The 20,501-nt window shown below is 40.6% G+C and overlaps 1 protein-coding gene across 3 annotated transcripts in view; it reads right to left on the bottom strand.

Moving 5' to 3' along the window:
- larp4b (La ribonucleoprotein 4B) overlaps positions 1–20,501 on the bottom strand; it is a 48,884-nt gene that overhangs the window by 12,479 nt on the left and 15,904 nt on the right. For 2 of the 3 annotated variants that reach the window (XM_005752418.1, XM_005752419.1), the window contains exons 3-7: positions 11,376–11,529; positions 6,361–6,525; positions 5,463–5,541; positions 2,921–3,057; positions 1,507–1,610 (exon numbers count right to left, since the gene is read on the bottom strand). In XM_005752418.1, coding sequence (XP_005752475.1) covers positions 1,507–1,610; positions 2,921–3,057; positions 5,463–5,541; positions 6,361–6,525; positions 11,376–11,529 — 639 coding nt within the window. The remainder of the gene's footprint in view (positions 1–1,506; positions 1,611–2,920; positions 3,058–5,462; positions 5,542–6,360; positions 6,526–11,375; positions 11,530–20,501) is intronic. The other variant, XM_005752420.1, reaches the window with a different exon arrangement.

Here is a 20,501-nt window from a genome sequence, read left to right as displayed (position 1 = left end):
TCTTCAAGCAGCCAGATTCACCTTCTGGTTTTGTTTTGTCATTATTATTATTATTGAACTCCACAGAGTACTAGTTTACACATTCTCTTAACAAGCAAAACAAAACCCCCCTTTTTTTTTTTAGCTGCGTCATGAAGTGCATCACAGAGAGCTGCACTACTGGGCGACCCCTTGTTGCTTCTAGAGATGCTTATAATTTTTGGCTGTTTGATGAATTTACTTCATATCTGCCATAAAGACATCAGGAGACACTACAAGCATGTTTTCCAATTTCTTCTCTCTGTGGGTGCAAAAAGCTTTAAAGAAGCCTTCACAAATTCCCGCAGGTTAAACTGGACCAAAGGTACATTATTACATTTAATACTCGTAAGATTTAGACTACAAACAACCCATAATTGAATAAGCTGCAGAAAACCACGTTTCGCTGCTCCTCTCTCTATATTTCACAACTAAATATGATGCTCTGAGCAAAATAACTAGTGTACTTTCCAGTATTAAGGAAATATGGGGAATGATGTGATAGAAAAATATTGTTTATATGAGCAGATCTGTTTGACGTGGACTTTCTGCGGAGCTGAAAATGCACCGCTGTGATAACAGTCATTAGCTCCGAGTCAGCTGAACTGAAAATGTTCTGTCAGGCTGGGGCAGATAAGAGAGTTACTGATATCACACAAGACCTCTGCAAATGTTTTACCGTCACTGCTCGACAGGAAAATGCTTCTCAATAACCTCAAAATGTATGGTTTGTGGTGTTTGCTGGGAAAGGACGGATCATGACTGGATAAAATCCCGACTTTGCATTTTGGAAAGGTGAGGTGTCTACCTTAAATGTCTACTCTCTGGTCTCCTTTGGAGTCATGGCACCTCGTTATCATGGTTTAATTAGCTTAATGTGTAACAGTGACAGCATTCTGCAGACTCCGCTTTAAGCATAACAAAGATTGATTTAAAAAATATCCAAGAACACGACATAAAACACACCAAATCCTAAATAAATCAAGGATACATGTAGAGTTACCTGTTCAGGCACATATGATAACTAAAAAACTAATAATTATGGTGACTGAGGCATAAGAATTCACTATATTAAGTTATGCATCCTAACAGAAACATTAAATAATTCAGAGTCTGTCGACTTCATCCATGTTTGAACTTCATTAGCAGAATATTTCCCCTGAATTCAGAAATGAGTAAAATATTAAAGAAGAACTAAATTTAATTAACTAAAAGCAAACATTTATCTACTTGCATTTCTATTTACAATCCCAGTTTAACTACTGGGACTGTAAATAGAAGACCTTCTAAACAAATGTGAACAGACCATAAAGGCAAACTATCAATCAGACACCCAGACCAGACTGGCGTCTACAGTGTACATAAGCTATGCTTGTGTTCTAGGCGTGAGGCATTTCCATGGAATAATAATGCTTCTAGTGTTTGTTGATTCATGACAGTAGCATCAAATGACAGACGTGTAATTGGACATCCTGTTTCGGCACTGACCTCTATGGGCGTGCTCTCTGGAACCTCTCTGAGGATCACGATGCAGCGGTTCTGATTGGGTCGCACCTTTTCCCCCTTCTCATCCACCTGGACCAATGGCAAAGCTGCAGGAAGCCATAAAGAAAAGGTGTTATGGGCCATTTCAGGAAGGATCAATCAGTACATCCCACCTAATAAGCCCTTCAGAATCAGCTAGTTTATTACGTACAATAACTTTCACAGATCTAATGAAACCTTGCAAAATGTTCACCTTCAAACTATGAAACGTTTCCTGGTTATGTGTCCTGAAGGAACTCACAGGTGGGCTGAAATTCTGTGTGATCTGTCAATCTGTTTCTGAAGATTTTCTTTTTCTTTTCTGTGAACTTAAAGGCTGATATCACCGTGGCCACTGGTCCAAAACAGTCAGACCACAAATCTACTTTCTGGATGCATTTTGGTGCACGACTCCTCTAACAGACTTCTATTTTAACATGTGCAGATGTGACTAGACTCTGTGTGTAACAGATATTAAAAGTGCTTTTCAGGCTCTGAATTTCATGTGGGTACCTCCTGTATTCACAAAATTACGAGGACTCAAATATGCTGGAAAAAAATAATGCAAATTAAACACTGACTAATCTTGCAGTTTTACTCTTATTTTCTATGACAGACACTCACACACACACACACCAGAGTGTACAACAGTCTCATACTAAATATGAACAAAGTCTAAAATGATGAGGTCAGAGTATTTAACTCCTATGCGCCCAAAGCTCCAGCTATGAGATCATAGCTGGAGCTTTGGGCACAGCAGCCCCATCCACCTGTTTGTGAGGAGCAGCCAATCAGGAAAAAAGTTGTCTTAAATGCAGGGGAAGGGAGCTAAAAGAGACTGTTTCAGACAGGATGGACGGGGGCTGCACTCAGGCTTTGTATAACATAGATAAATGTGTAAAATTTCTAATCATGGATGCAGGACCTGAAACTGGCCAAACGGGTGATCTGTAAATTACAAGCAGTTTCATACTTGAACATCTTCAGAAAAAAATATTAATGCAAAAAGCCTAATCGCAGCGTAATTACATGATGGTTTATTTACAGTAACCTGATTAAATTCAAATATAAAACTCTTGGCAGTGTACAGATCAATGAGCCATTAAATAAAAAGGCCTCCAAGCTAGAAAGGATTAATTTAAGCAGTAAACTAAGTACGAGCACAAATCAAACACAAGTAGGTAAGACTCTGCTGGATGCACTTTAACGACCTCTCCTGGGAAATCAACTCCAACCACATGCTGATAGAAATTCACTCTGATAAGGTTTTCTTGACATGCAGCTCGTTCAGGTAAACAAGCACAATGACGAGTTCTGATTGAACTCCAAGAAAAATAACTGGTGCATGAAACTGTGACTTTGAAAGCATGTCGCTCACATCGTAAGATGTCCACAATCAGCTCCACGTCCGTGCTGAGCTTTTTGATGTGGTCCAGGTTGGCCACCGTCACAATTGGCACATATTGGTCACTGTCCATTTGGGAGATGAGGTACATGTCACTGGCCAGATTCTCCCTGCCAAACGGAGACGCAGATAGGAGAGGTTAGTTAGACTTTCATGGTGTAGGTGGCAAAAGGTGCAGCAGTGACAACAAACTTCATTTTCTCTGATAAACAATTCTGTGATTAGCACCCAGAGCTGCTCTTAAATAAGAGCGACTCTTACACGTGTAATAAACATCAGCTTTGCTGAGGGTGAGACTGCATCTGAATCGCTGCTCTTCTGGTAACAAGTGCACCTTTTGAAACTCCTTCTGTTTACAGCTGTTGCACATTTGGCTGCTTTACTTGTGCAACTGTGAGATTTTTCCTCAAAGGAATGCACTGTAGGTGTGTATGGTCCAGTATTTTGTAACCCAGCAGTAGTCTTTTGGTTTCTATAGCTTCTTGTTTTCATATCTGATCAGTTGTTTTTTTTCTTTTAACTTCCACTGTAGTTTTGGAGAAGCTAACAGTATGCTATTGTTGTTGGCTTGTTCCAAGTTCACAGAGAGGAGAAAATGAAATGAATTTTTCAAGGCCTCAGTTCCTTTCAAATCAGCAGCTAAGCCACCACCACCGCAGAGGCATTCAAAAGTATGAAATAAGGCTTTCATTCAGACTACGCCTGACGCCCACAGCCAAAGGGAGAGAGAGAGAGAGAAGAGGCCTGATCGGTATCAAAAACAATACATAGTCTTCCAGTACACTAGCTGCACACACACATTTTAATTATTGATGGATTTAATAATTCTTTTAGCGCATGAACAATGATGTTGGAACATATAATTACCATCACACCTCCCAGTACGACCGAAAATATTAATTTACTCTGACAAAGAGAGAGAGAGGGGAATTAAAATAAATAAATAAATAAAAAGCAGAATTCCCATGAACCCTGGACACACGGACGGACGCACACACACACACACCACACAGCAGACAGACGGCTGATTCAGTGTACAAATGCTCCACGAAGGCACCCTGAGACACCACTTTTGGATCTTGTCGGCCGTTTGTTTTGTTGCGTCATACAATATGACATTCACACCACTGACCATACTGACTTCACCCACCACTGTTTAAGTCTTCTCTTTTATGGTTATTTTACTTTAATAAGCCTTAATTGGAATGAGTGTGTGGCCCAGTTTGTGACAGTCCGAATGAGCAGTGTTACAACATTCAACCCACAGAGCTTAAGTGTCCCTCCAACAAAAATGTTGAAACACACAAAATCCACACAATTAGGAGGCAGTGCTACGACCCAGTTGGAGTGGGAGAAAATGTTTTCCTAGAATTAACAGCAGCCCTTGTTAACGCCGTCACTGTAAATGTAATCAAAACCTAAAAGTCATGGTCAAAAAGCTTAAACATCATTGGTCACAGGCTTGTTTTAAACAAGGAAGGTAGAAAGAAAAAAGCCCCATCTTGCTTAATTTTCTAAATTAAGAAGATTTCTTGTAAACTTTGCCTCCGACTGAAAGCAGCCTTCCCCTCTCTTACTAGCAGAGATGTCTGAGTCTACAGAGGAAGGCGGATTCATTTTTAACCTTTAGCTTTCAGATTACTACTACTAATACCACTAATAAAGAGAACTATAATATGAGATGGGTATTTGGTTAAGATTTGCAGCAGTACAATCCCCCCCCTCCCATGAGCAAGTATAAATGCACACTGCGCCTGTAGCTGGACACTGCACAAGGCTCATTATGGTTTAAAGCCCCATGTTGTACTTTAAAAGCAATCTCATGGGCAGTCACCGTTGTTCGAGACGATCTTAAATTCTCTAGTAGAACAAATACACACAAATGCAAATAAACAAACCACATATTAAAAGTCTGGATTTTGTCTTGATGCCCAAAACAAAATAAAATTTGGGCCCTGGGAGTAAACCAGGAGAAAACTGATACCATATGAGAGCAAGCATAGAGCAGAAACATTTTTGTTTATGGTACAGTGGGTTTCAGGTCGTGTTCACACGTGCAGCCAGCCAACAGTCATAGTTGGGGAGTGCACAGATGCAGACCCTTGGGAGCACAGGCAGATGACAACATTTACGTCATGAAGGCTACTGTGGACGCCTGAGGTTTCACTGCCACAAAGTATTATTTGAGCCTAATGTGCTGATTATACCAATCAGGAACCACAGGATTCAAGGAGGCAGAATAACACATGAGTGGATTGCACACAGTCATCCACAAGTCATTGTGTTAATCACTTTCAAGTAGATGTTTTTCCTTCCAGATCTTAATTTAAGTGCTTTTCTCCATTAGCAAGTATGAAACAGCTGCTGAGCAATGATTGAAGTAGATGGGCTGAGATTTCAGCACAGTACGTCAGTTTCTCATGGACAGTTCGAGGCTTAGTGAAGGAGATGTCCCTACATTCAAAGAAAAGCATAAAATTCTGGGCTGTACTGTGATATGAAGCTACTGGCTCACCGGGAAAGACAGAACTCCAGGGTCTTCTTCAGGTGCTCCCTCAAGCCCTCCTGGGGGTTGTCAGGCTGGGGATCACTGCCTGTTGATAGAGGATAAAGATTTTGGTAAAATAAGGAGCAACTAAGCTTATGTCTAAGCTTATGTCTAATCCTCTAAACACTATCCAGACAATGAAATGGGATGTGGGTGGAGAGGGTTGTAAAATATGGAGAAGGAAAAACAGAAAGAAGAAAAGCACCAACGTGTCGTATTTACACACAGCAAATACTCATGCAAGCTAATTTAATGTGTTGGAAGCAATGGCACGGGCGCTAAGAAACCTACTCCTACACGGTTGTGTAATCACAGTCATCTTAATACCACCCATTCCTCCCTTAGCCTCGTTGTTTTTGTCAACACTTCTTTCAAGCGGAGGGCACTTAAAAAGATAAATGTCTCGTAGCAGATCGTGTCTGGAACAGGTCAATGACATTTTAATGATGCAATAAATAACACATAAAACAAATACCTCTCAAGCGGTCACTGTTCTCCTTCAAAAATAAATCTACTGCCCGAGGACAGACTGTCCCTTAATATTCGACCACATTAGCCGACTGTGTTTGGTTGTAGTTCATTCTAACCTTGAGTTATCCAAGATCAGGTGAAATCAAACATATTTAGATCCCCGTGTGATTGACGAGGCCAACGCACTTAAAATCCTTAAAAGCCTTCTAATAGCCGTGCCTGTGGTATAAATGTGGACATCGTCAAGTTACTTTGTTTACAAACTTGGGTGTCCACGCCGCCCCATCAAAAATCAGCACAAAAGTATCCATGTGTAGACATGTGGATAAACACCGCTGATACACAACTACTTCAGAGCCTCCTCTGACTAACAACCAATCACTAACCAGCCCACCTGTGTGCCCTGGCTGCCCAGGCTTGGGGTATTCTGTGTAGGCTGACTCGGAGCACTCCAGAGTGACGGCGGCTGGCTCAGCCAGCATTACTGGTACCGGTGGAGGCTCATCTGGGTCGGTTAGAAGGGGCTCCTTGTAAGCCTTGTCTTCACTGGCTTCATAGCCTGTGACAATCAACAATGGGCATTATGATAATGATTAAAGGCATAAGAATATCACCAGATGTTTAAAAGGGGGGCTATGAGCATAATAGTAGTTTTTTTTTTTATTTATTTATTTAACATGGTTTGTAGTTCAAATTAGTTTATTGGAATCTTAAACTGGGCCTTGATCCAGCCCCTCAGCTCAACCTCTAAAACCAGCCATTTAAGGACACCCTACCTTTAAACTGTGTTGGTTCTGATTGGCTGCCCCTCCAGCTACAGAAGGTGTGAACAGCAGGTGGGTGGGGGTGATATCATACAGAGTAGATACTCAGTATTTAGATCAGTCTGAGCGTTTGGCTCACACTGTTTACATGACAGATGCTCTCATCATTTGAAATTTTGATTTGATTAATATGAACATATATAGCAGAAGATAAGGAAAAGCAAGAAAACAGCTCCAATGTGAATTGAGAGCAGTGTCCTTTTTAAGTTCTAAGTGCCGAATTTCCAACCTTGTCCCAGTTCAGCAACAATACACCTGTGCAATGACAAATGGACATTATTACCAGAGGCAATCTGAAGCATCTGGCCCGGCACATAAACTCAGCCTTTTCCTGATTAAGATGCAAAGAGCATCATTCTGAACGCTCTTTTCCTTTTAGAGCACAACAGATCTTCTCATAGAAATACACAATGATAATGTGAGCAACTTAAATAATGAATAATTATGAATCATTAAAGGCTGGGCAAAAAGCTAATGTAATTCCAAAATAAAACCTTTTCTACAGCACTAATTACATCTAAACAAAACAAGTATTGCCTTTAAAACAAATGATCCATCTTAACATAAATGTAAATATTGCACTACTGGTAATATTGTACTAATAACAGTACTAACAAGTGTTTTTTTGGTCCATTATGCAATGATAAATACATTTACTGGAAATGTTTCTCAAATAAACTGTACCAAGAAAGAAACTGTATATTTTGTGCTACAGACAAACACCATTTCTGGCTGTAGCGTAGCAATAAGCCTAGCAATAAATCCTGAGAATTAGTGCTGTGGATTTCATTTACACTGAATTAAAAACAAAGTGGGTATGAAGGCAATGTCGAGTCAACAGCAAATTAAAATGAAAACAGATCACAAAGGAGAGATGTGCCAGAACAGAATGAAACATGATAATATACTAAAACCAGAGAAAAATTACATTCAGGTAATTAAGCACATAACCATTTATTAAAACAGTATTGGGACAAATTTTAATACTGGGTTAAACAGTGTGGGACTAGTAATGCCATCGTATTCAAGAGCATTTTCCTCTTAATTTGTGTTTGAGGGTTTTAAGCAACCTCCATCAAATCACAGTGCCGGCAATTTTCCTTAAGGTCTGGCTAAACTCTCTTCAGGGTGCTCTATGGAAATACTCTGCACATGACTGAACGGTACAGTGACTTAAACTGAAAACAGTTCATCTACTCAGAGCCGTGTCCCCCGTGGGAAATGGTTCGTTTTATCTTTTAGATTCGTTTCAAACACAAAAGACTTGGCAGGAGCATAACAGCGACCATAACAGCACAGCACAAAGGCCACTTCACAGATAAAAATAAAAAAGTAAATCTTTTAAGAGAGTGAACTCTCTGATTGGAAGTAATCCGTGGGAGGTTCAGTAAAAGTTGCATCCTTTGAACTTGGTGGCTGTACTGGTGAGGCACAACTTTTACTTTCAAGGGAAACGTTTGCAATTACTTTCCACTTTTCAAGTTTCAGTAAAGCTTGGTGAGGAAAATCTAAGTATTTCCAGACAAGTTTGTGTTTTCCATGGAAACTACAGGTGATTTCAGCAACCTGCTGGCAACCAAAACAATCACAAGGTGGTTTTGCAACAGCATTTATTACCATTTTTAAATGGTCAATCTCCAGCAACAACTCGCTAACTGGTTGAGGATCACATTCTCTAGTGGCCGGAAGCTGTGATGAGGTCACTAAACAGTCTCTAGGCCTGTGGGACGTCTGTTCAAATCCTCAGACCTGCTTACTCTTTCAAACTTCAGCACAAAGCACACCGCAAAAGTGAAAATAAACACAGATGTTGCTAACTAGAAGCGACAAGTGATCGAGTCCTCCAGACAAGGGTCTTGTGAAGGAGCCTACGAGTCCACATGCCTTTGCTAAATACGTTCACACGCTGCTTCTGTGGGTGTCATCTGTCTTAATTTAGCACATCACTCCCAGCAGTCTCAGAAACCATGCTGTTATTTATTAATAAAATATGAACGATTATAATGGGGAAAGCACCGTTTCATCGTCTAGGCAACGAATGACACCCACCCCAAATTTGAATATTTGAAAATCTTGACCTTTACTTTTGAAGTCACGTCCACATCAGGCAAGTGTGAAACATAATGGTGAATACTCAAACATCAGAAAAACTGCTAACCCATGAGTGTCAAACATTGGGCCTGTGGGACAGAATGGGAACCCCTAACTAAACCGTTACTGCTGATACGTAGCACATACGTTTTTAATTTTTAACTACATTTTCATTTTTTCCATTTTACGGCCTTCTAAGTGAGAAAGGCATCGCCTACAGTCTGAAACGCAGCGCCAAGGTCAGTAAGTAAAAGATGAACCATTAAATAAAATAAGTTCCTGTTTTTCATCATCTGCCATATAACTTTCAGGTTGTTTTTTGTTTTGTTTAAACAATGGGTGCACAGTAAATGAAGGACCCAAGTTTGAAGTCAATATGAAAGTAAAAGGAAAAACAGGTGACAGGAGGGCTGTTGAATGATAATAAGTGGCTTAAATTCATAACCTTTAATAGTCCGTCTTTGTTTGTCGACAAAGGAATCAGAATAAGCTTCCATGGGCATGTAATGGTTTAGCATACTGACAGTGAATGGGGACATTAGAGGAACCAGCCAGTATCATTACTGAATCACTGTTACCACTGCAGGCGTGGTGTGAATTTTCCGTCACAGACCACTACATGCATGGCCCAACTGCATTAAATCAGCAGTGCTCTGTAATAAATTTTCCATAAATGTCTTTGCGGACGTGGAAGATGAAGTAGGCCAGGACGTCAGTGCGCGTCAAACTGAGACTAATCAATAATTTCTGTTTCACCACCATGTCCTTGTTGCCTCTGTGGCTAAACTTGGCTCAGCACATTGAAGCGAGTGATTACTGTCATTTACAAAGAAAGACGGGTGACTGGAGCTGGAATATTCATAACTCATTCTAGATTGAGTATGAATGATTAAAGGGGTGTCTCCTGTGTGGTGGGAAAAGGGAACCAGAGTGGACAAAGCAGGTTTTTACACCAGACTGTGCCGTTTGTCACTACTCGATTATTACAGACTTAGCAAGCAGACTACATGCCAACATTTCACTTTCTTTCCACACCTCAGCTTCAGATTAGCTGTATACTATTTTCAGTTTCTCCGCATTACATTAATAAATTAGCTGCTGGCTATGTTCACCTGCTTCACGCTGCCACAACCACCAAAACCTATAATTCTCTACTTTTTCAGGTCCAGTATTTACCTGCAACAATTTAAAGGTGCTTTTTGTAAAGACCCTCTGAAAATTGAAAACTTTCACCACATGGTGGCAGCGTTTTACCAGAAGGTTTTCATGCAGCTGATCAGCCCAACGTGCATTAAACAGACTACTTCTCATTAATGTAAATTTGTAAAAACTATTAGTTACCCAAGTCAGCACAAGTCAGCAAAATACAACAGTAATATATGAATGCTGAGCGAACACTAGCTTGAATTATGTTGGTGTCATGTTGAACACTGCACTTACTCCATGTACCATCTTGTGGTCAACATGGGTGTTATGCAAGACTGCAGTTAACTTATTTGAACTTCAGTTAATATCTTGCAACACAATTTCATCTCTGTTACAGCCCAGAAGAATGGTGCTAGAGGCAGCGCAGAATCATTTTGTATATAACTGCTACGTTCTCTGGAACAATTTTGTGCACTTTTGTTGTTGTTTTTTTAATATTTAAGATTAAGATTTAAGATTCTGGGTGTCAAACATGCAGCCTGCGGTTAATACCTCACCCACCAATGACTGCCTAAGTCTAATCATCCCATTTTTTTTTCAATGAAATACTAGCACTATTACTACGTTGTCTATGTCCAATCGTGAGAAATTACAAACCTGCACCTGAACTCCACACTAGCTAAAGAAAATGCTAAAGAAGGGCTCTGCTTGGGCTCAAACCGCCAACTTCTCACTGTGCTGCCACACGTAAACATTTTCACAATGTGCTTCTGTCTGTTTAGGGACGTGTTCAACATTATTTTGCAATTATGTTGAACATGCAATAGTTTTACAGGTTAGCCTAGCTTGAAACAACACTGGGTTTGAAAGAGGACCATAATCTATAACAAGTCTGACACCCCCTGTCTTATATGGTGCCTAATATATTAGGAGTTTACCTGCATATAAAAAGGGTTTGGGCCTTCTGCTAAAGGCGTGTTTAAAAAGTGGAGTTAGATTAATTAGATTTTGGTTTATTAAATCACTAGTAATGTCACAAAAATGCACAGACTTCTATTAAGTCAGGTAACACAGTCTCTTTGCCTTAGCCATGCATTTACCAAACATGGTTATATGCACAATAAGCCACAAAGACCATTTATAGGCAGAAAAATTCCTGTTAATGCTGAATAATGATTCAATGCTATACTGATACACCATTTTAGAAACAGGAAACGTTTTATCTATGCTCTGTATTGCGTTATCTCGATATATCTGAAATGGAGAGCAGTTATACTTTGTTTTGCACTATAGTGGCCAAAAGTCAGATTCTAAGTATATAAGAAGCCAGTTTTTGTGCATCAATGACCTTCTGGGCCGGGATCGGCCGAACTATCGCAGCCTTCCTTCCATGGCTGCAGGGCAGCAGTTGTGGTGTCGGCAGTCCCGCTGGGGTCCAGGCTAAACATGTGGTTGGCCCATGCTTTCGCATTGGGGTTGAGGTCCGAAACCTTGGCAGATTCCTGCAAAACAACAGAGCCCGATTAGAGAAATCAATTTCAGCTTATGTATGTCACCACATCAGTATATGTAGTTACTAAAAAAAAGATAAGAAATGACATTAACTTCTTGGGCATCAACTTTGACTATAAATCATATGACCGTAATCGATGAATTGTCTTTTACTAGTAAATATACACCTCATAGGTTCTGAAAGTATATTTAAAACCATGCTAACAGACTTATGTGGCCTATGTTTCATCCGTGCAATTTAAAGAACACCAACAAAGCAGTGTTTCCTATACAGATTTTATGTAGTCCAACCAGCCACATATGCTAATGTTTGCCTTGTTCACTCATCTGAATGAAAAACATCAACCACTATCCTCTCACTCTTATTCTTGAAGTTTGGTCTTGCTTTTCCCCACTCTCTGGTTCGCTGGCCACATTCCTGCTGTGGCGGCCTGTGAGACATTTTCTCCATCTCTCAAACAAACTATTGCGTTGGACTGAAGCTGGCTACGACAGTCCGTAGTCCACTTTGCAGATCCTCTCTGAGCTAGAAGGCCACTCTAATCAGAAGAGCAGCAGGTGGAAAACTGCTTCATGTGCCATATTGTTGAGCTCACCGTGTTTGCGCAGCAGAGTTAGAACAACAGCACCAGCAAAGACGAGTGGAAGTGAAGTCCACCCAGGTGATCACAGACTCTGATCTGATTATATTCCTTCAGTATTTGTCACAGAGTAAATTAAATATTTGAAGCAAGCATGGTTGTGCCTGTGTAAGTGCAAATGAGCTAACATCAAAGACCGAATCTGTAGGAAACGCTGCAACTGCTACAAATCAATCACAAGAGCCAAGCTGACATCAACCCACCCAGGTCACAGGGAAGGGAAAAAAATAAAAAATTTCAACAAGATGGTGTCTAAGGAAATCATCAGGGTTTGCCTTCTACCCAATTAAAATCCATCATGAGTGACCCACATTATGGGGTCTCATTTTGTCAGTGACACAAGCTAATATAACAGTGCTAAAGAGAGAGAAGTGCACAAAGACTGTAGAAGCCGATTTTCCCCACATGTATTGCTTTTTAAGGCAGTTTTAAATAGGTTGCTTATTTATATTCATATGCACAATGAACTGTACATTTCAAAATATGCCAATAAAACACTGTGGATGTGCCAGACATATTATAGCAAACAGTAATTTGGTTTAAAAAAAAAAAAAGTCTTCACAAAATCTTTCATGTCTCAACTCACATTACAGTTTGTGAGAATACCAATACTGCAAAGCCTTCTACAACAATTTTCCCTTTGCTTACTCTAAAGAAAAATACAGGGAAAGTATAAAATAAGACATTTAAATGACAGATTCACTTGCCCAGAAAAGAAGTTTCTATTTCCGGGATTTCTCCTGGCTCAAAATTGGCCTTTCGGCTGGGTGACTGTGCATGTAAGCACGACTTACTCAAGTCTAAGCATTTTCCTGGTCAAAATGTGCTTTACGATCAACTAATTTAAACCCCGCATTTAAAAAAAGAAAAGAACCCCTCGTTTCACTGTAATGTTTCTGTAATGCCTTCTCGACTCTTCGAAATGGTCTACGCTGAGAATCAGAAAGGCGAGCATTCATCAGTCATGTTGTACATAAGTCTCAATCGACAACAAGACTCCTCAAATTAAAAATCGTTTTGACAGGAACCAGGCTAATAAACCCCTGGTGTCTGCTGGAAATACTCACAGGATCAAAGCGGCAGTTCAGCATGCATGTCTCACAGGCTAAGAGGCTATAACCCAGAGCGGTGGTCAGAGTCAGCGTTTCACTCAACTCCTGAGGAACAGCAGGCCAGACGCTGCCTGCCGCTGGTGGTATTAGAGTCCACTGCATCCAATCCATGGCTAATACATAAAGATAAGGTCTAAGTATGTCCACCGGTGGGCAGAGGAAGGAAGTCTTCCGACCGACATTGGCTTGCCTCAGGCTCTAACCTGCGAACGTCTGAGCAAAGCGGCTGCCACCACCCCTCTCCAAGTCATCCTCGTCAAATCACAGCTACCGCCACGCTCTGCCTGCCCTCCTCCGATACAGGCTGCTGGGTTGATTCAACAAATCTGATGACAGCACTGAGGCTCGGCTGCCCCGGTGGGCCAGGGCTGACGTTGCAGAAGCTGACTGGCTGTCTCGCTCCCGTTAAGCACCCGTCTCTGCTTTTGTTTTGTCGCCGTTGCACTGAGTCATTCCCCAGGAAAAAAAAAAAAAACAAAACGCTGGAGCTGTGCAGGCAGGGTTGAGTCGCACACCTGCGCTCAAATGAAATGCCTGCTCCGGTCTGCCACATGTTAAATCAACCCTGAGGCATCGCTCAAATTCAGACCTCCAGAGCCTTGGCTTTAATATATTATTCTGCTAACAAGCTAAGTTGCAAAATAAAGGGCTGGGCAAACTGGTTTCTTTTTGAACATAGTAAAGGGAGGAGGAAGAGAAACAAAAACACAACAAGATTAAGAAGTGAGCAGCAAGAGATGTTGTTCCTCAGTCGTATTTCACAAACATGGCACTACGAGATCATTCACGATGTGCCTGGCCAGACAGAGACAAATCCCCGCCTATGCTAATAATCCATCCTTCCTCCAATGTAAAACTCCCACTCCTGTCCGAGCGGCTGCCATAGAAACTGCTGCTGACATCAATGGACGTGTACGTCCAGGGCATCGCTTGACCTTTCAAAATTTTAAAATGTTCCCCTCTCTCACAGAGGAAGGAAAGGTTAGCAGCCTTTCTGATTGAGGGTGTATTTTTGGAGGAAACAGGAGAATGTGATTCATCACGAACCGTGGACAGAGATGAGTTATAGTCAGTGTCATTGGAGGGCAGCCGACGTAGCACCGGGTTTATTGCTCTCCCTCCTTGATGGAGGTGGGCTCCCAGCAGGCAGGCAGACAGAGAGACAGAGCAGACAAACCAGAGTCCTTAGGGAGGGAAAACAAAAACAGCTGAATTTGGACTAATCTGTCTGTCTGCAGACCGGAGGCTCCTCTTTCCTCTCTGACAGACAGATCTGGGGAGACCAGATGGGCCAGATGAGCACATCACAAATACTACAACATGCATCATCCTTAACAGCATTTTCTACAATATTAGACTAATTTAGCAACTACAGATGAGTTGTTTTCCCCCCAGGTCATTATTTAGACAAATTTGAACAGTTTAACCTTTTTTTATTTTTCTTTGAAACCATCGGTCTGGCAGCAGGACCATTTTACAAGCCTTCTAAACTCCTTTACCACTTGTTCTAAAGGCAAAATGTAAACAGTTTGGGAAAGACGAGAAGATGCCCTTTACAGGGATATTCTGTGTATCATGGTAGCACAAAGCATTCATAAGGTACTGTGTGAACACCAGACGGGGGAACCTAGATTTTACAGTGTGTGCTTTTTATTCAAATGGTTCCAGAAAGATGACTGCAGTCGACCTCCATCTATACGCAGTTCAGTATTCGCAGATTTTTCTGTGGAAAGTAACTCCAAATTATTTGGGGAAAATTCACCTATTCACAGATTTTTTGATTTGACACGCTATTGGCTGGTGTTTGCAAAGCAGCCAATCTAGGAGTGTCATTTATTTTCCTTCATGTTGAACAGAGTACCGCCCAGTACATCAAGGAGGAGGTGGTGAAGATAAGGAAGACTGTGGATGTTAGCTTCTGTGGTAGTGCCAAGAAGTTTTCCACGTCTCAATTATTTGCAGTTCTCAGTTCTTTGCGGGCGGTTGTGGTTCCTAACCCCTGCGAATACCAGGGTCAACTGCATTTTGTAGTTTTACAGTCAAAATTACAAAATAAGTCCATGTGGGCTGTTTGATACTGGCTTAAACTTAACTGATGCTATGTTTATTCTTAGACTAGAGGAGCTTTGTATGATCCCTAACAGTTTATTTGTATCGTGACTACACTTTACTGTAACATCATCTGATATTTGCTGTGCCGTTTTTATAAAGATACCTTATTCTGTTTATTTAGCTTTCTTGAGTTTTAGATATTTTACCTTAATTATGCTAATATATTTTTTATTTAAATCTATGCTTAATAACTAAACATATTTTACCTTCTACTGTGCTTGGTTCGAGTGTTGGGGGTTGCTGAGGTAACTTTTAACCAGAGGTCAGCAAACTGTGGCTCAGTTAGAATTAAAACATTTCTTTAGAAGAAATGGCAATTGTGCTTATTACAGCAAGTTTCTGAACTTCTCATCTAATGCAAGCTTATTCTTTGCCTTTAAGTTCTGTTTATTCTATTTATTTAAGTTTAAGTTCTCTCAGAAACGAGCCATTTAGCTCCTCTCACTTTAACGCTGCAACCTTCTTCCAGAGGAAAACAAAACTAACAGCATTATATTATTAGTCACATTTGTATAAGAACAGTGGTTCTTTAAGACGATAACTCAAAGGCAAGCCAAGTCGTAAAAGACTGATCTAAGAGATTTGTTGACGAGGCTGGACAGTGGTGAGAAAAGCAGTGGTGTGGTGTCTGTGTATTGGTGGCATTTCCCTGCTTTGGCAACAGATTTAAGAATGAGGATCTGAAATCTTTTGATATGGCTACCCAGTTGCTAAACTACATTTACACTTTTTGAGTACATCCCCTTCGGTTTCCAAAGCTGGACGACTGCTTAAAAACTAGTCTGCATTTCTGTCCCCACAGTTTTGATTACATCTGCATTCATACACAGAGCATTTTCATACCTGCATATGCAGTGAAACTGCAGCTTCTCTCTGCCGTATGACCCACTAAAAAAAATTTAAAAAAAAAATATATTTGTGAAGATTCCCGTCAGGCTCACTTTCTTTCCAGCTTGTGTCCATAATTGATTTGATTTAACATGCACAGCTAAAAATGGGTCACGCTCAATTTCTGGTCTGTTTCTGACACATATGTGCAAAGCATATGGTGTATCACTCCGTCTCTGTGTGAACGCATGCGTGTGAATAAGGAACAACACAATTCTGGTAGCACCAAATGGCTTGCACATTATTATCCATAAAACTGAGTGCTATTTTACTACAATTATATTTACAATTTGGTGTTTTACTGTTACAATTTTAAACGTACCGTATGGAGTGATAGGAGTGCCAAAATTAAATAAATACAGAAAATAATGTGTGAATTAAAATGGAAATAAAATTAATACACAATTAAACGCATAATTACTTAAAATACCAAATATTCATCCATCCACAGGACCCCAAGATGAGCAGTTTCCCTGCACAGCAAGTTGAGGCCAATGTGGGGCAGCCAGGTATCCCAGAATGAATGTCAAGCACCCTAAAATCTAAGTCCAGTTTTAAAATGGTACCGTTGCCAAAAAGTTCATTTGCAAAAGCACACCAGCATTTGTTGAGATCTCTGACCAAGTTGTGAGCCAAAGCTAACTTCAAACCAAAGCATTCTTTTAGACTACATGGTTCTTAGACCCGTCCCTGAATTTAATGGATTAGATTGACAAGTAAAACAAATTCAAGATGCAATGTAGCACCGCAACCATGAAATAATTAGAGAAACATGTTTCAAGTAAAATCAATTTATATTTAAATGAATAGACTATGTGCACGTTAGCATATGCTACTTCCGGTGTGGAAACTCCTGTGGGGAGCTTTGTTTCCGGTGTCCTATTATCTCCTTGTTTACGGCCCAGAACAAGTTAAGCAAATGAATGAATCAAGCGGCGATTTACATTTCTATAGATGTCTTGGGCATTTACCCAATATACCTGTAAATGATTTTCATCGACTGGTTGATATTTTTTCCCTGCGCCTCAAAGCAAAAGAGAAAAGGGATTCAAATGTTATATTTCTCAGCTGTCCCTCGGGTGTTAGGTTCTAAAAATAACCAGCGATAGGTGAAATCAAGTAGCCGATTTTATTTTTTTGACGGTGCAAAACGTTTCGTGGACATACAGTACTGCACTTCAGAGTCACACTGCTATCGATCGATGCAGCGATTCTGTACTGTACAGGAGAGACGTCACGGAGGAGATCGTCTGCAGCGATCAGGGCACAGGACACAATGTGATGTTAAAAAAATAAAATAAGCATGCAAACTTGCACTAAAAAAAATCTGCGAAACAGTGAGGTGAAAGGTGAACCGCGTTATTAGCGAGGGAACACTGTAATTTTTAAGGTAAGTCACAACATACCCTTCGTAAATACCAATGTATAGAAACCGTTACCAGCAATCATTCATTTTTTGTGTGGCTTTTTTTCTCGGTTTGTTGACATGCTGTGTAGGTGTGTACCTGACTAGCTGATCTCGACATTATGGGGGAAACATCTGGTTTGACTATGCTAATGCTGAACATTTGCCTGTTTAAATCATAAGACCAGTCACTATACAGAGATGTGCTTCTGAATGTGGATGATGTGTCTTCTGCTGCAGTAATGCAGTTCTGCTTGTGTTGAGTGATGTAAACAACTGATCGATCTAAACTGTTTAAACGTCAAAATTGATCATTAGATTTTTTTATGACACAACAGTGGTGAGTGTTCCCACCTTCTGCTCTTTGTAACTTAACGCGATCTTTCCGTTTGAGTTTTAGACATGATTTTGGAGTATATCTTCGCAGTAGCGATTGACCGCCAAGTAAAGCTACCGGACATGTACAACCCTACATCCGGTCTCAACCAGGAAGTTAGCATTTTCTCGTGCACAGGGTCAATCATTACTGAATTATCAACACGTTTAATTAATTATTTAATCGTATTTACAAAGCATGCCTTAATATAACTGCATAGCCCAGTAGTAAGTGTTTTTTGAGATTACAAAGATACAAACTGCATGATTAATTGTTGCGGAATTTTATTCATATCTGACAGAAATGAGTGTGCAGACTAACCCGCAGTTCAATCTGAATTCTGAGGAAGTAACTGTTAACACTTTTGTTTTTTTATGTTGGTTGACGATCAAGTTTTACTTCCTGTGGGCTCAACAGTTTCACAAGCTTTAGATTCAAACCTTTGTTCAAAACTGAATTAGCTGGTAGCAGCTGGGTCATGTAGAGTCTACGGTCCTTTTAAATGCTCATTATATAAATGTGAAAGTAACCTGGCCTAAACTACAGCTCTTGTGCGTTATATGATGTGGTGCTCTCTCTTTGCTCAGTAACCTTGATATGCTGAACTGTGTGGATTTAACTGAGAGCTGTATTTTTCTTCTCTGACCACTTTTCCCACAACGAATCCCACCTGAGACCTACCCAACCATGAGGGTAGTTTGCTCTTTCCTTTTCACTGCCAATCTACTTTCTAATCGTGTGTATCTGTAAATGACAGTGGAAAAAGAAAAAAAAAAAGAAAAAAAAACACCCAGCAGGCTCTTTCCATTTCCTAATTTTGGAGCAACCGGGAAAAATAACTTTTCTTCGCCTCAAGGCCATCCGCTCACTTTCTGCCCATTTCCTCAATTGTGCATTCTTTCCTATTTGAGGAGGTTGACTGAAGCCCAACCTGAGGAGTCAACCCCTGTGAATGCTTGTTCTCAGGTCAAGTCCCCATATTTCACCTGCACTGTACCAGCAGCAGCTATGCTTCACTGCACTGAGGAAATTCCAGTTTCTGCTACAGTAAGAATTACCATTAAGAAACAGCGAGTGTAAGAATGTGTTTTCCCTTTCAAAAACACAAACGAGCATGAGATACACTCATATCAGGGGAGTGACTTAAAGCCCAGGAACCAACACTAGAAACACTCAGCTTCAAACCACAGCGCTTGGATATTAAAAAAAAAAAAAAAAAAAAAAAAAAAAAAGCCCTCAAAAAGCACTTTGTGTTTAAGGAAACAGGTGTGACTGATCACAAGACTTTCCAGGTTTTGTTTTCATAATAGTAGGAAGCCAAAATTGTAACTGATAAATCTGGGTGTTAAGTTAGTAGCAAAAATAAATAGCATGAATAAATGTAGCACAATTAACATTTTTATCATCATTATCCTTTTTTAATAATTGTTGTAGGCCAACATTGATTGAGAACCCAGCTCAAACCGGAGCAGATGGCTGCTCCTCCTGGAGCCTGGTTCTGCAGCAGGTTTCTTTTTGCTAAAAGGGAGCGTTTCCTCCTCAATGTCGCCGCGTGCTTGCTCAAAGGGAGTCGCTTGATTGTTCGGGTCTTGGTGTAATTATTGTTGGGTCTTTACCTTATAATACAAAGTGCCCTGAGGTGACTACCATTGTGATTTGGTGCTGTATAAATAGAACTGAACTGAAAGTCCATTTGTTATATTAAATGAAAAACGCCTCATCAAAAAGTGCTGCAACATCTCACTTGTTGCTCTCATGATAAATACCAATATACATCTCTGCCTGCATTGAGGATACAAGCACTAAAATGTTATTTTTGGACCACACTGCCCAACCCTAATACAACCAATAATCGTGTAGCACCACCAGCCAAGAGAGCCAGACACCACACCAGAAAAGTGGCACAAACGCTTCTCAGGAAAACAGTTAGACCCAACCGGGGGAGGAATAGGAAACTTATGTTTTTAAATCTAGCTTTCACAGCTACTACACCTCACCACCCACCTTCAGTCTAACCAGACACGTCTGGCCTGAGAAAAGCAGCAGCTGGTTAAGTGGACGACAGAGAAGGCGTATTTACTGTCACAGCCAGAATTTACCAGTATTTGGTCAGAGCCTGCTGTAATATCCCACCCCAGTGACCACATTTAGCCCCAACAGGCTCGCATGTGCTGCTGTCAATCAAACCTGCAGAGCTGTGAAGTTCCCTACGAAAGCATAGAGGTTGTGAAGATGAACTGAGGAATCTCTGGGGACAAGATTGAGGGCTAATATGCAGAGTCGCCGATAAAAGGAAGACACACAGGAATAACCACTTTAGCTCTGGCAGTATTTCTCCCTTGCAGCAGGCTTTAAACCTGGGATGCTTTCATTCTCACTTCCTGATCCGAAAGGCTTGTGGAACAGTCAATGTTAAGTGATCAGAAAT

This window comes from Pundamilia nyererei, unplaced genomic scaffold (assembly GCF_000239375.1).
Source record: "Pundamilia nyererei isolate P.nyererei 1_Seehausen unplaced genomic scaffold, PunNye1.0 scaffold00358, whole genome shotgun sequence".
Classification (NCBI taxonomy): Eukaryota; Metazoa; Chordata; class Actinopteri; order Cichliformes; family Cichlidae; genus Pundamilia; species Pundamilia nyererei.
The sequence above is the reverse complement of the archived record's forward strand: the minus strand, read 5'-3'. Positions and strand labels throughout refer to the sequence as shown.